At 40.5% G+C, this 22,602-nt stretch overlaps 1 protein-coding gene across 1 annotated transcript; it reads right to left on the bottom strand.

Moving 5' to 3' along the window:
• Positions 1 to 4,336: 4,336 nt before the first annotated feature.
• prl (prolactin) lies at positions 4,337 to 8,067 on the bottom strand. Its single transcript, XM_040037240.1, has 5 exons — positions 7,936 to 8,067; positions 6,822 to 6,934; positions 6,359 to 6,466; positions 5,438 to 5,620; positions 4,337 to 5,322 (listed from the first exon to the last, which is right to left on the bottom strand). The coding sequence occupies exons 1-5, from the start codon at positions 7,976 to 7,978 to the stop codon at positions 5,131 to 5,133; spliced, it is 639 nt and encodes a 212-aa protein (XP_039893174.1). The 5' UTR covers positions 7,979 to 8,067; the 3' UTR covers positions 4,337 to 5,130.
• Positions 8,068 to 22,602: the final 14,535 nt, after the last annotated feature.

Genomic DNA, 22,602 nt, shown 5'->3' with positions numbered 1-22,602 from the left:
TTACAGAAATGTTACTTCAGGGTCACAATTTGTTTCTCTGTTAAAATAAAATAAGATCTTAGTTAAACAATGAGACCTGGAACCATCAGTTTGACTGTCTTTGCTTTTAAACCAATTATATAGAATTTCAAATGCTCTGAAAGGAGGGATCTCCTGTTTTTTCCAAGAACAGGCCTTTTTTAATCCCTATATATGAATAATGAGTTATAACCACTTATATCGTTATGCTACATATAATAATCATCTCCACACAAAAACACACAAAACATTGTTCTCTCAGTTGGCAGCTGTACATGGAGTTTAAAATAAAGCAGGTCTGTGCATTTTTATCCAAAAGCCTAAAAGCAAAGAGGTGAACCAATTTTTTTTTTCAAGTTTAAAAATATTGCTGCCAGTTTGCCAATGGCTCAGTCACATTAGAGTGAACATAGAACTGCAGCTTTTTGTGATTAGGAAACATCGATGGCTGCTCAGAAATTGCACTCAATGTTTGGTGACCAATTGCAAGTAGTTGCAATCAGCACGAGTGCGTGCACTGATAAGAGTGATTCATCAGGTGCACCTCTCTTTGCAGTGTGGGGCTCAACGGCTGTATTCTACTTATGCTCCAAAATAAAAACAAGGTTGTTGAGCGCCCTCTGCAGTTGTCCAGAAATAGTGACATTGTTACTCTGCAGTAGCTATGTCACTATTTGTGGAAGAATTTCTCTCTTTCTCTTTAAAATGTGTGAGATTCTGGCTCTACTCTGAATGTGAGTTAATATGAGGACAAATTTGATGCATCTATAACTAATATATTATTAGCAAGAAGTTTTGCACGAATCTTATTAGAAAGTATATCTTTCAACTGGAACATTTTAAGGACGATTTGTGATGGTGGGAAGGGTTCTTTCTTTTTTTTTTAATTTGATGACTTTGGATGGAATGAGCCGTATACAGTCCCAGTCCACCACCAATGCATTTGTGTCACTGACAATGCTTCTGTAGTCCTATTCAATTCAGTTTCATTTGTACATCGCCAAATCACAACAGTCACATCAAGGTTTTATTGTAAGGTAGAGACCCTACAATAATACAAGGAAAAACCCAACAATCAAGCAACACCAATCAAGCACATGGCGACAGTGGGAAGGGAAAAACTCCAGCAGAACCAGGCTCAGGGAAAAGCAGCCATCTGCTGCTACCAGTCGGAGTAAAGCAAGGAACATAGGACAAAATACACACTGTGGAAGAGAGCCTGTGATTAATAATTAAAAATTAAGGCCAGCACGTTAATTAATGATTAAATGCAAAATGGAGTAGAAACACAGTGCATCAAGCCCCAAGCAGCCTAGACCTATTGCAGGGTAACTAAGGAAGGATTCAGGGTCACCTGCTCCAGCCCTAACTATATGCTATATCAAAAAGCTTTGAGTTTAAAGTCTTAAGCCTAATCACAAAAGTTGTCTCCCATATCCAAATTGGGAGATGTTTCCACGGAAGAGAGCCCTGAAAACTGAAGGCTGTGCTTTCTATTCAATATCATAGGGGAAAGCAAATTACTCTATTGGGGTGATACAGTACTCTAAGGTCTTTAAGATAAGATAAGGCCTGATTATTCAAGACATTGTATGTGACTAGAAGGATTTTAAATTCAATGTAGGACTCAGCAGGGGGGCAATGAAGCAAAGCGAATATGGGTGAAATATGCATGCTCTTTCCCCATCAGTACTTTTAGGACATCTTTATAATAATCAATTACAGTAGGCCAGTAGAAGTAATAAATATATGAACTAGTTTTTCAGCATCACTCTGAGACATAGAGATATTATTTAGAGATATTGTGCAAATGCAAGGAAGCAGTCCTACACATGTGTTTAACCCCTTCACCCATAGTTTGCTGCTTTATAAGAAAGCCCTCCGCAAAGCCAGAACATCTTACTATTCATCACTGATTGAAGTAAATAAGAACAACCCCAGGTTTCTCTTCAGCTCTGTAGCCAGGCTGACAAAAAGTCAGAGCTCTGTTGAGCCAACCATCCCTTTAATGTTAACTAGTAATGACTTCATGAACTTCTTCACAACTAAAATTTTTATCATTAGAGAAAAAATTACCAATAATCATCCCACAGATGTAATATTATCTACAGCTACTCTTAGTACCATTGATGTTAAGTTAGACTCTTTTTCTCCAATTGATCTTTCTGAGTTAACTTCAATAATTACTTCCTCCAAACCATCAACGTGTCTTTTAGACCCCATTCCTACAAAACTGCTCAAAGAAGTCCTGCCATTAATTAATTCTTCGATCTTAAATATGATCAACCTATCTCTAATGATCGGCTATGTACCACAGGCCTTCAAGCTGGCTGTAGTTAAATCTTTACTCAAAAAGCCATCTCTAGACCCAGCAGTCTTAGCTAATTATAGGCCAATCTCCAACCTTCCTTTCATATCAAACATCCTTGAAAGAGTAGTTGTCAAACAGCTAACAGATCATCTGCAGAGGAATGGCTTATTTGAAGAGTTTCAGTCAGGTTTCAGAGCTCATCACAGCACAGAAACAGCTTTAGTGAAGGTTACAAATGATCTTCTTATGGCCTCTGACAGTGGACTCATCTCTGTGCTTGTCCTGCTAGACCTCAGTGCAGCGTTCGATACTGTCGACCATAATATCCTATTAGAGCGATTAGAACATGCTGTAGGTATTACAGGTACTGCACTGCAGTGGTTTGTATCATATCTATCTAATAGACTCCAGTTTGTGCATGTAAATGGAGAGTCCTCTTCACACACTGAGGTTAATTATGGAGTTCCACAGGGTTCAGTGCTAGGACCAATTCTGTTTACATTATACATGCTTCCCTTAGGCCGCATCATTAGAAGACATAGCATACATTTACACTGCTAGGTAGATGACACCCAGCTCTATCTGTTCATGAAGCCAGATAAACACATAACACCAATTAGTTAAACTGCAGGAATGTCTTAAAGACATAAAAGGACCTGGATGGCCGCTAACTTCTGCTTCTTAATTCAGATCAAACTGAGGTTATTGTACTCGGCCCTGAAGATTCTTAGAAATATGGAATTTAACCAGATTCTACTTCTGGATGGCATTACCTTGGCTCCAGTAACACGGTGAGTGAACTTGGAGTCATTTTTTGACCAGGACATGTCCTTGCACATATGAAAAATAGTAAACATTTCTTCCTTTGTGCACTCTCTAAAATTAGAATATCCTGATCATACGTGAAACTATTCTTCATTATACTTCCGCTGGCGACATCATTAAACAAGATTCAAAAAACTCGCTGAAAAGCCTTCAGCTAATCCAAAATGCTGCAGCAAGAGTCCTGACAGGGACTAGAAAGAGGTCTTAAATAATCAGGCCCCATCTTATTAATGACCTTGTAGTACCATATCACCCTATTAGAGCACTTCGCTCTCGCTCTGCAGGCCTACTTGTTGTTCCTAGAGTATTTAAAAGTAGAATGGGGGAGAGCCTTCAGTTTTCAGGCCCCTCTTCTGTGGAACCAGCTTCCAGTTTGGATTCGGGAGACAGACACTATCTCTACTTTTAAGATTAGGCTTCAAACTTTCCTTTTTGCTAAAGCATATAGTTAGGGCTGGACCAGGTGACCCTGAATCCTCCCTTAGTTATGCTGCAATAGACGTAGGCTGCCGGGGATTCCCATGATGCATTGAGTTTTTCCTTTCCAGTCACCTTTCTCACTCACTATGTGTTAATAGACCTCTCTGCATTGAATCATATCTGTTATTAACCTCTGTCTCTCTTCCACAGCATGTCTTTATCCTGTCTTCCTTCTCTCACCCCAACCGGTCGCAGCAGATGGCCCCGCCCCTCCCTGAGCCTGGTTCTGCCGGAGGTTTCTTCCTGTTAAAAGGGAGTTTTTCCTTCCCACTGTCGCCAAAGTGCTTGCTCATAGGGGGTCATATGATTGTTGGGTTTTTCTCTGTATCTATGAAGCGCCTTGAGGCGACTTTTGTTGTGATTTGGCGCTATATAAATAAAATTGAATTGAATTGAATAGTGCTCACTACAGTGGACAGCTATTCAAAGGCTGTTTTCTTGTATTTGTGTCAGTGTTGATGGTATACTTCCACCAGTTTAACTAACTGGTGTGTGTCATCTGGCTTCATGGATAGATAAAGCTGGGTATCATCTGCATAGAATGAAAATGCTGTGCCTTTTGATAATACTACCTAAGGAAAACAGAACAGAACCCCGGTGGAACTCCACTGATTATATAGTGAGATCAATGAGCTCAGGCTGTTACATGCACGCTACTGATTTCCATTAAAACAAAGAATAAGTGACAACATTCTACTGTGCAAGAAAAACTTTAATGAAATAAAGATTTAAAAGAAACAGTTCAGTTAAAAGGCACTAAGGCAACAATGCTTTTTAAAAGATGTCATTTAATCTAAAGTGCAAATGCTGCAGTTAATTAAGCATTAGTTAGGAAGAAAACATTCTCCACTCATTTTCTCCTTTAGTAGTATGACTTTGTGGGGATACTGCTTTAACACAACAAAAGGATGAGGAGGAGTCACAGGTTGACACACCGATTTGCTTCCATTCGTGACCACTGTCTGGTCACTTCATAATGCCAGGCCAGCTGGAAATCAAAATGGAAAGGTGCTCCATCAAGAAAGACAATGACACATTACTAAGGTCGGACAACAGCCTGCAGCTCCCCTTCCTATACTTTAAATCTGTTAACCTTTAAGGCTACTATTTAACAATCCTCCATAGTGTAAAGGTTTACACGTGTGCATAAACAAGCAAAAGATCTCCTGGCATAATCCCAGGAGGAGACACAAACTTCTTTGGGGTTGCATCAGGAAGGCCATCCAGCATAAAACACAATTAAACAAGGGGAGCGATCCACTGTGGTAACCCCTTGAGAATAAGGCAACAGCTGAAAGCAGCTTTAATTTATACATACACACTGAGAAATGGAGCAAGAAGGTCAATTTTTATGTGTTTTTGTAACTTATAACTCCTCCTTATCCTCGTGTTGCAAAACTAATCAGCAGGTAGGAATATAGTACCATGTATAATTCTATAGGCAGTACAAGCTTTCAGAACAATCTCCCCACAGAGTCAGGCTGGACACCCACTCTTCAGCACATCTCTGGTTGCATCTTTGCTGCCCGGCAGCGTAGGACTTTCAGGAAGCTGTCAATCTTGTGAGAGTCCCGACGGAGGCAGGACAGCAGAAAGTTGAAGTTGATCAACTTGGTAATCTTGTCCTGGCCGAGGCTGGTGCCTCCTCGGTAGGGCAGTGAAGTGATGGCCTGAGCAGATGAACCCATCTGGACACAAACAGGCCGGGAAAAATCATTTTAATGATACATTTTGTATTTGCACTGTAAATGAAAATAACTTTTTATTTTCCCCCCAAAGCTCCTGCAGCCATCTCTTACACACCTTGCTAGATAGTACATCCAGGCCATCCTTGAGACTTTTGGAGTACTGCTGCATCTCCTGGATCTTGTTGAATATGGTGCTTTGTGCTGGGTGAGGCAGGGCACTAGCGGAGGAGGACAGGAGTACGAGAGGGTCCGACCAGGCTTGGAGGAGGGAGCGAGCCAGGGACATCAAATCTGACTCCTGGACAAGAAATAAATAGAAACAATACCACAAGAAGGTGAAGATGTTTGAGGGAAAACAGAAGCAGTATGCAGATTTGTGTCAGTCAGATACAGATTTCTTACTTTTGTCTAACTAAAGTTAAAATGGGGGCAGGGGACTTCCCATGATGCACTCAGTGTTTCCTCTTTTCGGTGTCTGTGTGTTTACACACCACTCTGCATTTGATCATTAGCGATTATAAATCTCAGGCTCTCTTCCACAGTGTCTCTTTTGGCCTGTTTACCTCCGATTACCCTAAATCGATCACAGCTGAATCCGAGGCTGGTTCTGTGAAAGGAAGTTCTGTAAAAAGGAAGTTTTTCCTTCCCACCGTCACCAAGGCGGTCATCTGATTGTTGTGGTTTTTTCTCTCTAGTCTTTACCCTACAATATAAAGCACCTAAAGGCAACTTATTGTGACTTTGAGAATGACTGTGTGGATTTGACTGTCTACAAAAGCTAACGAGAAAAAAAGGGGTATTTTCAACACAATTCAATGATATCTGTTTTATTTAGATGGAGCAAAGTACTCTTTAAATGACTTACTGCTTAAAGGGGTCTCTGGAATATAATGTATTTCGCATGAGCTTGCAAGGTTGACATTCAATTTGATGTATATGAGACAGTGGGGAAGGTGTTAAATACAAAACTGAATAATATGTGGTTAAAGCACATGGAAGCAAACAATAATGTCAATACTGGAATAAAAGCACTTACCGATACTTGAAGTGCTTGGTCCTTGTCAATGGGCGTCTGTAGAGAGGAGGTGTGGCACATTGCGGGACGCGGCATGATCACCCTGCCTATAGGAGGGAAGTGAGAGTCCTGGGAGGGACAGAAGTTGAGCGTTAGTCTCTTTAAAAAAAGAAAACGAACAGATTTTTCTCTGTGATGGAACGTAAGGATGCAGAATGCTTTAATTCAACAGAAAGGCTTTCAATCCCCACTTTTCAGGACATTAAATGAATATTGTCCTGCTCGAATAGATCAGCTAAAATTGTTTGCTGTAATTCAGTGCATAGTTCCTGAAGATGAGGCAGCTTCAAGCAGACCCACTGCACTGCATGTCAAGCTAATAAGGAAGCATCGGGTTTAAACAGGAAGTGTGTGTTTTTTATGTTTGGGGAGACTGTGACATTTCATTTACAGTGCAAACACACACACACAAACAGGTACAGACCAGCTCCTGGGTGAGCGTCGTGCTGAGCGAGTGCAGTTTGTCAGAGTGCTGAGAGGCTCGCTCGAGCAGTTCGTTGATGGGGACGGCTCTGCACATTGCCACCACACACAACACTGTGAAGCATGAAAAGATGAGCGGAGGCAGAGTTAGAGAAAGCAGCTGCAGGGTCACAGTTTGGTGTCCTTTTGGCCTTTTTCCCTCTTTTTCTCTTACATCTGCTTATCGGGGGGGCTGGGTGGAATGTGAGCATCATTCAACAGGTACAGCTGTCATTTGTTTTTCCTTATTTTTCTTTTATGTTTGAGTTAAAATTTCTGACCTGCATCTAATCTATAAAAGGTATACTTTATTTATAGAAACAAAATTTCTTGTTAATCATAAATATAAATATTACGCTGGGTCTGATAACTGATTTTCAATCTGGCTTTAGTCAACGCTAAAGTGCCATCATCAGTGCAGCTATTATAATTATTAGGTTAATTTAATTCAAAATGTTATGCACTGAAAAATACATTAAGAATACATTATTATGGCTTTCTAACTTCTAATATAATAAATAAATAAATAAAAACAAATTAATAGCCAACTCTGGTGCAATCATTTTTAAACATAACTTTTTAAAATCCCCTTAAAAAAAACAAAAAAATATATTTTTTTTAATAATTACTACAATACGTTGAATAACAATCAATAACAATTAGTGAAAAAAGTATATTAGTGAATGAATGGTACGTGTCATATAATTTTATTGAAAGCTAATCTAAATTTGGTTTATATAGGGCAAAGAAATGATCAGACCACTGCAATAAACAATGTTATTAGGATGATATTTACGTTTAATATATGCGATACAGATGCATATATTGATGTTATGCAGTTTGGTTGTCAGTGCTGGTGAGCAAACTTGTAACAGTGTTTCTAAATATAATCACGCTTACAAATTTGTATCTTGTTGGTACAAAACTGTAGAACCTCAGGTCTGAACATTTACATTTTCATAAACGCAGATTTTAACTTCTAACATTTTCTTTTAAAGCAAATGATCCATTCTAAGCGTTGTGGACTGTTCTGTACAAATCAGTTTTCAGAAGTAAAACGGCTACGCTGAGCTCACCTGTCATGAAGAGGTTGGTTCCACTGGTTCTTCTCTGAGCCATCTCTCTTCTTTTTCTGTCCGTTAGCCGTCGCTTCTTCTCCTCGTCGCTTTTTCTTCTTCTTGGTCCATCTTGCCTCCATTTTATAGTTCTTTGGCTCCAGTTGTTTGGTTATGCAGGAGCAGGGTGACTGTGTGCTAATTGTCAAGAACTTGCTGGAACCAGTTTATAATGAGAAACATGGTGGAGGGGCTTTGAATGGATGCAACAGGATGCAGTCACAGGTTGATAAGGTGTGTGTGTGTGTGTGTGTGTGTGTGTGTGTGTGTGTGTGTGTGTGTGTGTGTGTGTGTGTGTGTGTGTGGTGGGGGTAAGGTGGAAAATGTTTGTTCCTGATTCTGATTGGGTGGATGAATAAAAATGCTCACATAAAGTTTTGTAAAAGCGCCGTGACACATGCAGGTTTGACGTAACCAACCAACAGGTTCTCCCACAGGACACGAAAACTCTAACACAACTCTAACACACCTGGATTACAACTGATCTTTTCAGTCCTTGAGCTTCTTCCATTTAAGCCATTAAACTTACAATTCTCATTAAATGATCGAGATGACATGACATAAGTCAAAGTAGAAATGAAAATCTTCAGTTTTAATAACCAGGATGAGCTGTGCACTGCCAGGGACCAAACAATTTGTAAGTTGACCGTTAATCTTCTTACAAATGTATTTTACAAATCACAAATATTTAGAAAAATATTAAAATATTGTTATAAATAAAATATGAGAATAATATTATGAATTCCTTAGTAATACGTACCAGTTTTAGCTGAAGAGACTCAGTAAGCACGTAAGATTTTAAATGTCATGCTATGTATTTGTTAATGATAAATATTGTTACATAATAAAAGTTTAATTACTGATCAGTGAGACCATCCTGATCATCAGGCATCAAATACTGCTGAGATGTGCACATGCTGTTGTTTATCATCTCTCTGTAGGCACCTGTTGCCAAAACTAAGAAACATCATGTTTTAACTAAAATCACACTTTCAGTTATTAATGATTAGTGAAGAGTAAATAAAAGTGGTAACGATTAAAAAAATATAACATCTTAAATCTTGTCAGCTAAACATGTATCTTTGCATTACTATTGATGGTTATTATAAAGCATTACACAGTATACATATGTACACCAGGTCATAGTTGTGCCTATTTAGTATGCTTTTAACCTTTGAGTAGAGTTAGACCTTGCTCTTCTCACCCGCAAACTCATTTTGCAAAATACAGGCAGTGGAGGCATCTGCTGGACAAAGACGGAAGTACACACACACATCCCCCATTCCTTTTCCAGGTGGTGGGTGTGTGTGGGTGTGGGGGGGGGGGGGGGGGGGTTACTGGGCTAACTGGTGAGAAGTGACAAAAAACAAACGACATGACGTAAAATTCAGCTTTTCTGAGATTTCATCTCGTTTTATAGAGTATCAGCAATTGATCCTTGTTGGTCTCGTCTTTGGCGACCGGCAAAGTCTGTAATCACCTCATTCTTAATGGTGCTGTGATTTAATTTATGATGATTTTATTGATATTTTTTTCCAAGCAGCTCTTTCCATCAGGTTTGTGTGCAATCCATGGAGATTTTAGCAGAGCTGATTATAGCGCTGCCTCTTTCCTCTTTCCTAGAGCCCACTCATGAAGATGAAACTTTTCCCATGCCCGAACCCAAAAAAGTATTTTCACTAGATCACCATCACAGGTCACCTTCAACAAGGTTTTACTCTTTCTCTGCCTGATTTGCTAATCTATGAGTTTTCATGTCTATACCACATGAAAAGTTTATATAAATTAGCCACCTTTTGGTGTTGTTATGCCATGGAGACGTTTGTGTGTGGACTTTGCATCTTGTCGCTGTGTTTTCTGGCTTCTCTCCAGGTACTCCAGGCTTCCTCCCACATGCATTCATATAAGCTTAACTGGTGTTTCTAAACTGGTCATAGGTGTGAATGCGAGTTTGAATTCTTGTCTTTTTCTCTTTCTTAGTCCTGGGATGGACTGGTCGCCCATGTCAATAGCTGAGATTGACTCAAGGCTCCCTGAAAGAGCCTGATTCGGATAAGAGGCTAAGTAAATGGATGGCTGGATTATCCCAGTGTTTACAGATGGACTCCAGACTGCACTGGTGGATTGAAGTTACAAACACTACAAACATTTTTATCCCACAACTCAGCTCAGCGTTGTGTGGAAAGTTCCAACCAAACGATTTTATTAATATAGCACCAATTCACAGCAATTGCTGCTTCAACTGTGCTTTACATTGAACGCAACAGCACCTACAATATTACAATCTGCCATGGTGGGTTGGAGTTCAGGGGTCTAAATGCAAACAGACCAAACATTTCACTTCCTTAACGAACATGAGCAATTGTTTATAGAGCTCAGTGCTCTGTCTCACCCTCAGGTCCTGTGCCATTTGGGCAACTACGAATAAAAGGTGTTGTTTGACAGTAAAGCCGATTTGATGACGATTTTGTGACTAGCAAGTCATTAAGCAATCAGTGAGCAGTCAGATTTTCTCAATGCACATCATGACTTCTGATTGTTAAAAGAGACTTCATAATGGGACTGCCTAACCAATACAGTCTCTACATACAGTCTGTGGCTCTACTGTTTTACCTACAGTCTACAGTTTGTAATGGTAGGGTCATCATCAAGACGGCGATGGCGATGAACACCAAACCAGTTTGTGACGTGACAGTGGCGACGTCTATCTTTTATCGATGCCTCGAGCACAAAAAGGCACGTTTGTGATGTGGTGTTGACTGTTTCATCAAACGGGCTCCTGTTCCCTTTGTGGACACATTCTCCAAAAGTCAAGAGGTCATGTATGTGATGCTCGCTTTAAACAGCCCTCCCATACACTCCCCCCCCCCAACCTTATCCTTTCAGACTATACTACCAAAGTACCACAGCAGGCGTCTCATGTGTGACCTACAGACTGACTTTGAAGGCTCCTCTGATTTTAGCACCACCTCCAGCATGCACACGCACTTTTTTGTATTCTACCTGCTGGCAGCAGATTCCTGTTTATTGTCAAGAAAACAGTTCATGTTGTTGGCTTTGTCTCACAGAGCAACACTGACTGTGTGCTTGCATGTTTAGTAAATATGCATGCGGTGTTTAAATCATGCCAAGTCAGCATGCGGCCTGAGGGTCTTACGTGTATGAGGGAGGAAGCTGCACATAGATGAGCTAAAAATGAATCAGAATAAGAGAAAAAGAAAAACATATTTCATTGTTTTATGGACTGTTGGGGTGGCCTTGCTGCAGGGCACCACAGTGCAGCCAGCACGCTATGCATTAAATGTTACACATTTATGTGAATCCCCCCCCCTCCTCTTGAGTTTCAAACAGAAGCATCTTCTTTTTTAGGCTGTTGCTCTTTTGACTTTCCATATTCCACCTCGCCACTCCCCCTCCCCCAAACACTCCCTGTTTGTCTGTCAGACTGCTGACAGCAAACCCACCGTGCACTGTTTTTTCCCCTAGCTGTCCACCTCAGGATCCAGACATCCCATCTGCAGATAGGTAGGATTTAACAGCATTGGTGAATACATTTAAGCAGGTATGCTGGGGTTTCTGCACAGGAAGCCACTTCTGTGATTGAAAGTACATGGTGTACTTGTCTTGACGCGCATGAGCAACATAGTTGTTTTGCCCAAAGAGAAGTTTTCCTTCTTTTCTGTAAAAAATAATGCTTACAGTGGACACCGGGTAATCTGATGACATGTGTTGAGTCTTTTTTTCCTTGAATAGTGGAATTTGGTCTTAATTTGTTCGTGCTTTACCCCATGACTTCATGCCAGTGAAATTACGCATGAGTGAGCATTATTTTTGGGAGAGAAGGTGACGGAAAGAGGAGTCTGTTTGTTTTTTAAAAGCAAAGAACTAAGTGGTTGGCATTATATGCTAATGTAATTTAGGGACACTTTTCTCTGTGGAATATGAATGAGGAGTTTGGACTGTTGGATTGTTTCAGGGTCCTGAAACAATCCGAGTGTGAGTCCTGGCTGATGTGTGGCTGAGATCGTAAAAGAAAAGAAGTAAAAAAAAGAAAAGAAAAGCATGTGTTGTTTTATCGTGAAACTCCGCAGCGGTGGCTACAAAAACGGCCTAAGTTAATAATGCTCATACACATGCATTCACTCCCTCTTCCTTAAATGGGATTGTGACAAGTGTATAAATCTTTTCAAGCCACGTAGTGGGAGCAGAATGACACAGAATTACGATCCTTATTCAAGCAGCAGTTGTGGCTAATTGAGTGTCATCTTCAGGGTGTCTGATGTACACCCAGTTCCTGTTAAATGATCCGTCTTTGTATGAGGTGTGGACTCTGGACAATGACTTCCACTTCCTGTGCTTTACTGAATTCAAATTAATATTTATAAGACAATCACAGTTGTTATTATTATTATTATTATTTTCTTTTTAATGATGATGGTGAAAGGAAATTCCTTTTTATTCCTATTTATTCCAACATTCCCAAGGGTCTCACCTTTGTCTGTTCTGGTTAATTTTTTTAAAGCAAAGTTAGTCTGTATCCAAAAACCAAACAAACAAATTTGTTAGAATCTAACCAGCAGCTCATCAAAAAACTCAATCAGAACATTAATTAATAGTAAAAATTACAATTAGCAGCCTTCGTCCTAACTCTGACATTCCACGCAGTTCTCATGTGACCTTGGGAAAACTTTGGAGTTTGGTCACATTTTCCCACAAGGACACTTGGCTTCACTGATTTTGACTAAATACAATAAATAAAGGTATTTAATTTTGCCTAGTGATTGTAAAAGATGGTGCCCTTTAACTTGTTTCCTTGTTATATATATTGCTTGACCTTTCAGGAATGGCAGCCATGAGCTGTGATGAAGACTTGCAGTTGCACAGAATTACCAGTAGATGGCAGCTTTTTGACAGACAGCTCTCGTTGGAAGACGAGCTGTCATGGTTGTCATGTGTGTGTGTACTTGCTTACACACACACACACACACACACACACACACACACACACACACACGTACGTTCATTTCACAGTCCACAAAACAACAACTTTAAAAACCTGACTTCAGGCCACTCTGATTTCTCATTTCTCATTTCACAGACATAGTAGTGGTATTGGTCGCTTCAGTGCATCATGGAGTTTTTATCTATTTTCTGAATGCCTGAACTAACACCTGTTAAGTAGTATTACAGGCATCAAACCTGCGTGATGAACCTCATAAATAAGGAACCCCAACAAATTCTAGTATCCTTTTTCTGTCCTTGTTCCTAAATCTTCCTCTTCTGGGTCACTGCCCTTTCACCTCTTCCCCCCCTCCCTCAGTTCTTGACTGCTATGTACACACGTGTGCTTCCCCTCTCACATGTTTTATCTCCTCCCACCTCCCGCTGTGCTCCCCTCCCCTTTCACCAGCTCGCTCACATCTCTACTTTCTCTCTCTGTCTGTCTCCGTTGGTGGCGCTGGGATCCATAGGCGTTCAGAGGACAAGAACTGGACAGCATACGCACCCTCAACACCACGTAGCAGCACCACCGCAGACATGTCGGACTCTGAAACCGCCACCGCCCCTGCTGAGGCCCCCGTCCCTGCTGCTTGTGCAAACATCAAGGCTGACCTGGACAAGTGGTAGGTGACTCCATGCATGTTGGAGTGATTAACAGAAAAACAGTTTATATGTTTCTCATTTGCATATTTGCATATCCTTTAGAGTTGAAGAAAGGTTCTTATCCCAGATGCCAAAAACATAATAGGAACCTCTTGCAGTTCTTGGGTACACCTCTGATGCCTACACAAGTTCATCTCTGACTCTCAGAGTTGCCTTTAAACGTTTACACGCTGAGAAGTCAAAACCGAATTATCTGGATCATTCGTGATGTTCTTGGCCGTTACTTAACGAGTTATCAAACTGGAAAGAAAAACACCACGGCACCCAAATTAAGGGGGAGACTCGCATGACTCGTGTGGCAGCGGCTGGTCGTGGACTGCGGTATCCTAAAGTGCGCCATCCCAAAATGGAGTCGCTTCAGCGGTCATTGGCGTTTGCGCTAAAAGTCTCCACATCTTGCGTGTTGAGATGTAAATGAATTTGACAACCTAGCTGAGCGCAAGTTTGAAGGTTATGAAAACTTAGGGTACCCCATGTAGGGCAGAGCGTTTAAGGGATTAATGATGCGTGACAGCGGTGGTGATGCTCGATGCTTGGCCATACGGATGGATGGAGGCTGGGAATCTGCTTACGTCACTTGCCTCCCTTTCCCCAGAATTCCTCGCGTTAGCTCGTTCTGTTCGTATCCAGTGTCTCCTTTAGCCTCTTGCTATGTCAACGGACACAACAGATGCTGCTTTGTGAGAATGGAGGATAGCAATGACATAACACTACTACAGACATTTAGAGGTCTGAGTTCTTCACAGTCAAGTTCAATGAACTGCAGGGAACAGTTTTTATAGTGATTTCTTCAGTTGTAGTTGGAATTTGAGCTGTTCTGGTGTTAATAATTATGTGCTGGCAAAGTAAACACATTTTTATTGATAGCAAAAGCTGCCCAGTTTTCTTCAGCCAGCCTGTTTAGTCTTGATAAGGTGGATATGAATGTGTGAAGCTATTAGATAAGCAAGCAGGTTGAGTGGGAATGGAAGGCATGGCATGGGTAATTGGCTAATCATGCGCCAGTGTGTTGATGACCTTTCCGATACCTCTGATATTTCTAGGTGAATGTTGATGTTTAACATATATACAAATGAAATATACAACTGATAACTGATTGATAACTTCAGTTCCTCTTATGTTAAAGAATACACTGGGCACTCTGGCCAAAGCTGGCACTCTCAAGAGTATTTGAAAGTACAACGCAAAATGTTTTAAGGTGATAAGATGTTCTGTTGCTCATGCGGCATATCATGGTTTTACAAGATTATACTGCATTGCATGAAGCTGACCTGAACCTAACCTTGAAAGGTTGAAAATCAGGCAGCACCAGCACTATTTGTCCTTTAAGTTGTATAGAGCCAGAGTTAATTGTCCTACACTGATATTTGTCCCATAACCTGTAATCTCTGTGGCATCACTTTTTAAACTAGGGATAAATTTAACAGAAAAATAATTATGCAAACAAATTAATCATCAGTGAGTGCAGAATGGCAATCACTGTGAAATCAGTGTGTGTGTGTGTGTGTGTGTTGAGCTTAGAAATGTCACCAGAATCAGCAACTTTACAGATTATTTTTAAGGAATTTTAGCTATTAGTTTAAGCTAGCTTCACAGACCTGGTTTGTTGTTTACCTTCTTACAGTGCTATTTTTGGCCACATGGGCCTTGTAAATGACCCATTCATTAAGAATGGGAGAATTAGGTACTAACTGGTAAACACACAGCACTTACCTGCTTAGCAATTAGCAGCTAAATGTTAAATTAAAACTACAGGGGTGTGTCGTGTTGGTAGCAGCTAATGCTAGCATTCTAGGCACGGCCCCATCGTTCTAATTCCCTAAGATCTGTAAGCAGACTTTTTTATATGAAACTGAAAGTCTTAGCTGTTGGGAATCCCACACTCATTCAGCTTTGCTCCTAAATTCATACGCTACATGTAAAAAGTAGATTTATTTTGCAAATACTGACATTCAAATTAACTTCTTTGGTTTAAGGTACAGTTTATACAAGTCAGCTCTCTATAGGACGTGTATCAGTATACACGCTCACTTATATGATGGATGCTCCTATGTACATTCATGTGCTGAAAGGAAGAATTCTCCATCAGTGTTATCCCAGCCAATTTTGAGCCAACTAAAGAGCCAAGAGGGCTCTGCCCTGTGTAAGCAATATATCAGAAATACCTGCGTATTTATAGACAGCAGCTTGTCAAAGTCATGGATAGAAATGTTACAAGTGTGACTGTATATGCTGGGTATCATTGCATGTTACTAGTCGGAGGTCACATTACTGCTCCACCTGACACCTGCTCCTTTTTAAGCAGGGCAGCCAAATAAGCAAACGCTTCTCTTTCACACCCAGCTGGAAACTTAGAGGGCAGCCATGATTAATATAGTCATGACCTTGTCAAGGTCACAGTGGCAAAGTCACACAGAGGTGAAGTGAGCAGGTTAAAAACTAAAATGTAATGCATGAATAGTATATCAACTATATTTTCCTTGACATTTATGATGAACTGAACTTGACTATGACTAACTAGCATTAATAAAGTGTTAAAAACATTATAAATTATAAATATGTGTTTATTCCATACATTTTTCAAAAATTGCTCTTATTGATAAATGAATCATATCTTGTGTTATTTGTTTCAACCAGAGGCCTCAAATAAAGATGGCACGATACCACTTTTTTATGTCCGATACCAATACCAATATCATAAATTTGTAATAATATCTGCCGAAACTGATATGAATCTGATAGAGCGTATTTTTTAATCAATAAAACTGTTTTTTTTTAATATCTTGCTGCATTTTGTATAAGTTCATACTTTTTGTCTTAAAAAGACAAAAAAAAAAAAAACCCCACTAAAGCTATTCTCTTATACTTGTATTCAAAAAATACACTGCACCCAAAATATTTCATAGTTCAGCAAAACTGATCAATCTAATAAACTTAAATCCTCCATCCTCCCTATTCTGGTATTTTAAAGAGTACTTAGCAGAAATATTAAACAACCTAACTAATAGGGCTGCCAACTCCCAGCAAAAAAATTGGGAACCACCCTCCGCCTCGTTTTGCTTAATTGACGTAATCAACTTTAATTTAATGCACGTGTACAAATTTTTTTTTTTTTAATTAAAAGAAATGCACAGAAATAAATTGTTTTTCTACAATAAATAAATAGATAGAAATCTTTCTTCAACAGAATTGCAGACTGCACACATGGCACCTTTCCAAAGAAAAAAGTACTATAGCTTACTAGGGTATATATTCAGGGCTGCACATAAGTGGTCCGCAGGTGCGCATTCGCTGTCAAAATAAAAGACGCACACCAGATAAGAAGCACATATTCGAGAAAACGTGCTTCTTTTGCGGTGGAGGAACACCAAAGTAATTGCTTACGGAGCTTGCTTCTTCGACATCTTTAAGAGTTCTGAACAAATGTCTGTCCTCCTCCAGAACATCTTATGTACGCAAACACACGTTCCAACTTCTTATCCGGTGCGCGTCTTTTATTTTGACAGCGAATGCGCACCTGCGGACCATTTATGTGTAGCCCTGTATATGTTAGACTTAACAGTTACTATATACAGTAATGGACTTCGATACATTTTACATCAGATGAAAACTTTGGTTGTAAGATTCAGATAGTTACTTATTAAAAGCTAGACATTTTAAATGAGAATAGCAAAGTTTAGCCCCCTGGCTAAACTTTGCTAGATCCGCCCCTGCACAGTTACCAGCCGTCAGCTACGTAGAAAAAGATCCTCGAGTAGAAAGTAATATTAAATACATTCTAACAACAGCTTATCAAGGTTAAACGTGCTGCTGTTGTTCAGCCGCTGGTTTCCTCTTTCTGGTGCAAAGTGGGTCAAAAACAAACAAGAGAGACGGACTCGCGACAGAAAAGCCGATCAGCTGATCATTGATCAGTTTCATGATTGAAGTAGCAGCAGGAGAGGGAGACAGAGGCAGTCGCTCCATATATCGGTTGTTAAGCTTAACGCGGGAATGCTTTACAAACATTCAGAGATGAACTTACACACTTGCTTTACTTCTCTCTGGGATCACTTCCTCGGAGATGAAATGCCGGGTTGGTAGCGACGCTCCAAATGCTCAACCAGACCGCCAACAGGTCTGGCGCGCCACAGCCGCTCTGTCACGTGACGCACATGCTCCGACGTGCTAAGGTTCTGAGCTGAGTTACGCCATGTCGCAAGTTTTGTGAGGTGCTTTGGGGATATTTAATGGATCGGATTACATTTTTTATGTCTCTCCGATATCCGAGCCAGTAATTTAGGTCAGTATCGGACCGATACGTAATATCGGATCGGTCCATCCCTAGTCTCAAAACACCTCCAGCTGCTCCAGTGGCTTTAAATTAATTTATATAAATGAATAAATTTATTTTAAAAAAAGGCAATGTGCCATGTTTATCAATGTAACTTCTATTTATTGCTGCTGAAAATTATTCCTTAAATTGTCTAGTTGTAAAAACGTGTAACCTATACCTGTATGTACCTAGGGTGCTACGTGTTTTATTTATTATGATTCATTTGCAAAAATACAGGTTGGACTGAAAGTATCTCTTTAGCTTTTAACATAAGCATAGACATGCCAACACATATTTACTTCCTCTACTTCAGGTTCTCTTTTGCTGGTATAATAACAATGTATTTTTTTTTAAAGAGCAAGCTCTTTTTTTACTTCAATAATTTCATAAATGCAACAAAACATGATATTACTTTAATGAAATTGCAAAGTTAAAGTACCAAATGGTCATAGATAGCTCACTGAAGAGTAGCCACAGTCTCAAAGTCTCCTCAAAAATGAGGTCAAGGCTGGTTTAGACACCTGTTTGCAGGCCATGGCGATCTATGCAAACTTCTACAGTGAACATGCTGAATGTTAGCCATAGGAACCGTGGACATGCTGGCCTTACTCTTCCTCTGCCTTCCATAAACACTCTCACACCCACTTCCACAGTCGGCCTCTTTGGGCCCGATTGCCTGCAGCTGTATGGACGCACATGCATTTAATTACTGGCTGGAATTTGGTGACTCGGCAGACGTCAGTAATCTGAGTGTAGCACTGCTGCTGTGTCAGGCTAGCTACAGCCTCTTCCCCTCCAGCTCACCATGCTGGACAGACAACAGCTTTGACGCCTGTGGAATCTGTTTATTCATTGTTTTGGTGATTTTTTTCAACATCCAGATGGGTAAAGTGCATTTTACAAAAGCAGATTTTTGAAAGACTCAGATGTTTCGATAAAGGCACAAAATGGAACATCCTTACTTCTTTGGGTCTTAACTTGTTGACATATATTGTTTTAAGAAGTCTCAAGCAGAAATGTTGGACAATCACCGTCCTAATAAACTCTGTGCTCTGATGATTCTCATCGCTACCTCACAGGACAGTGACACAGCTAATCACATGACCTCCTGGCTAAATCCTGGCGTCTGCATCATCATTTTACCCTTCTGCACCTGCTCACTGATCTATTATACATGTTGGTCCCAGTGGACTGACTATAGCAAGCCCAGCCTAAATAATTCAGATTACGCTTCCTGATTGTGTCCAAGACAAGGAGACAACGTCCCTCCTCCACCCCATGCAGAGTGGCAATCGGACCTGGACATGCTTGGATCAGGATACTAGTGCTCAGTGGTGCAGAGTTGCTTTCATTCAGTCTGTGGTCATGTATTCACTGAAACAACCAATTGGTTTTGTTCCTGGTTGCTTGTACCACGCTCATTCAGAATCACGCTCTCTCTCCCTCTCTCAGAAGATTGCGTGATGCCTCTAGTTGCGATGATGTCATCAGCTCCTTACCCTCGTCTGCCCATGCATGTGAGCACCCTGCTCCTATGCTTTATGTAATCCCTATATTTTCTTAATATTTGTTCACATGCAGATAGTAGGACTTTACAAGTACAATAATGTTCCTGTTCTTCTTCTTCTTGTTGGGTTTGATTCAGAGACATGTACATGCATGTTGATGGCACTGTGGCAGGATTATCTGGCAACACAGCCTCAGGGTTAGATTCTGCTCAGCTCTGATGTTGGGTCATTATTGCAGTGCATGCAACATAACCACTCAATGCCCCACTCCCATTTCCTTGCACACCCTCGCCAAGCAGCAGACACACACCGTTCTCTCCAACTCTCCTGGCAAAGTAAAGTGCTGAGTGATAATCTGCAGCAGCCAGCTGTACGTTACATCACTCTGAAGGCGCCAGGCCACAATATGAAACGATAAAGCAGTATGCTCAGTGTAGCTCAGCTGGTGTATTAAAATGGATCTGACACACTTTTCAGACTTACAGAATCGACTGTATTTCACTTAGTTGCATGTTGAAGGCTGAAAATCAAACTGGCCTCTTTTCTTCGTATTTTCCGTATATTATTTTATTTACTCTGGAGCTAGTTAGCTTAATTTAGCATGAATACTCCACATGTGACCAAATATCCCAATGTCAGGTTTTCACCTATTTGAAGAAAAAAAAAATTCACAATAACAGTAATATTACAGTACATAAATAATAGGGGTGCAACGATATTCGTATCGATATTGAACCGTTCGATACAGTGCTTTCGGTTCGGTACGCATATGTATCGAACAATGCAACATTTGTAATTTATTTTATCAACTTTCCTTCTGACAATGCTGTCTGTGTTGAGCGCTCAGTGAATCTGCGTTCGACTACTCCGCCTAGGCTGCACTGTCGAGCGCAGATCCACTGAGCGCTCAACACAGACAGCATAGTCAGAAGGAAGAGCGCAGGGCAAGCTAGCAAGACAGAAGTTAAGCTCTCCTTGCAACATGGACCTCCCACCCTCATTCAGATCTGGCGTTTGGAATTATTTTGGTTTTCATGTGACGTATGACCCTGAAGGTAAGCGAGTCATGGACTAAAGTAAAACAGTATGTTGGATGTGCCACGCAATGCTCAATTACATGGGTGGGAACTAGTGTGTTAGCGCAGTTAGCTCGTTAACGTGTTGGCCGTCTAGCCCCATGCACGGGGCGATCGGCGGTAGCTCGTTAACGGAGATTTGCCGTGTTGTGGCGTTAAGGTCATTTCAACGAGATTAACCTGAAAGCACTAGTGGGAACACAACGAATATGACTGCACATTTACGCTGACATCATCCTAGTGCAAAGACAAAAACAAGCATGCTACTAACTTTAGCCGAGTCATTTAGACAGCTGTTAGCACATGATTCTCCTTATGCTGCTGAGAATATAGCCCAGAAGAAGCGGATAGTATAGCTTTTATTTTGGAAAGAGCCATTTCTCTGTAATAAACTCTCTTTTCCAAAGATGAGTGATTCCTCAATCAGATACAGGGCTTGCAATATCGCTAGCCCGACGTCCCGGGGCTAGCGATTTTTTTCAGTCGGGCTTACCAAAATCTATCTCTGCCCTGCCCGTCGGGCTATTGTAGGAAGGAAAAATATATGTCAATGCTTTTGCATTCTTTCAGAAATGTAGCTGGGTAATTATGTCATTGGCATCGGTGAGCCACTGTCAATATGTGACATATTGTAATCGCGTTTGAATTTGCGCTTGTTTTTTTGCTTTCACTTTGCAATCGTGCGAACTGTGTATAGAGAGCGACAGCACTGATCTGTGAGTGATGATAATTTGTGCACCAATTCCTCTGACATCGTCTTATTAATCGTTAGCTTACTATGCAAACATGACAAGTGAAATCTCCCGCAGCAGCTTAAACATGTGAGAGGTTGATCGCGCAGAGAATCGCTGAGCTTATGTGAGTGCGTGTGTAAAAGCAGCAGGATATATATTTTAGTTCTGCTGAGCCAAATAAGACAGGTCAGGGTGAAGAAGTGACAGCCAAAGAAAAGCTTACCACAAAACGGAAAAGTTATGACAAATCAGACTATAAGGCAAAAAGAAAGTGCAGCTTTATGGTTTCATGGACAAAAGAATTTCTGTGGCTGCGATATGATGAGCTAAATAACCAGGGCTGCACATAAGTGGTCCGCAGGTGCGCATTCGCTGTCAAAATAAAAAACACGCACAAGGGTTAGGGTTAAATTTAAAAACTGTACTTTTGAGTTAAAATATATATTTATAATTTTAATAAATGACAAATTAAAAAGGCATGAACATTTTTTTTGTATCGAAAAAATATCGAACCGTGACACCAAAGTATCGAACCGAACCGAACCGTGAATTTTGTGTATCGTTGCACCCCTAATAAATAAATATATAAATGAAATCAGGAAAAATGCATTTTTACCATACCAAAGCTGTAAGCTAGCTGTTCCCAACAGCTAGCTTACAGCTTAAAGTAAGCTAACAATGTCCTGCCGCTGTGTGTGTGTGTGTGTGTGTGTGTGTGTGTGTGTGTGTGTGTGTGTGTGTGTGCCACTTTTTCTTTTCTTGGTGGGGACCAAAATCTGAAATTTACTATCCTCGTGGGGACCACCAGCCCTATTGGTTCCCACGAGTTCATTTTTCACACTCAAAGTGTGGTTTTAGTGTCAGGGTTATGGTTATGGTTAGGTTTAGGGTAAGGGTTAGGCATTCATTTTTGATGGTTAGGGTAAGCGCCTAGGGAAAGCATTATGTCAATGAGATGTCCCCACTAGGACAGCAACACCTGACGTGTGTACGTGTGTGTGTGTGTGTGTGTGTGTGTGTGTGTGTGTGTGTGTGTGTGTGTGTGCTTTTCCCAGAAAATTTGTTTTCCCTTTTTCCAAATTATGGTTAGGGTGGAGTTAGGGTTAGAGTTACCCACTCAGACCTCGAGGGGTTAACTGTCTGCTGACATCACCAAAATGGCAGCCAAATGAATAAAAGGAAAACCAATCTTCTGATCATAAAGGAAAGGTAAAAGCAGCAGACAGATTAAAAACCAATATTTATAAAAGTTAGTGAGTAAATCTATATGCTGGATGAAAAGCAAAACCTTTATCTTGGCAGCGAGTAGGAGCCGTTGTGAATAGAATTGG

This window comes from Simochromis diagramma, unplaced genomic scaffold (genome assembly GCF_900408965.1).
Source record: "Simochromis diagramma unplaced genomic scaffold, fSimDia1.1 OVJJ01000516.1, whole genome shotgun sequence".
Classification (NCBI taxonomy): Eukaryota; Metazoa; Chordata; class Actinopteri; order Cichliformes; family Cichlidae; genus Simochromis; species Simochromis diagramma.
Note: the sequence above shows the minus strand (reverse complement) of the source record. Positions and strands in the feature narration are given on the sequence as shown.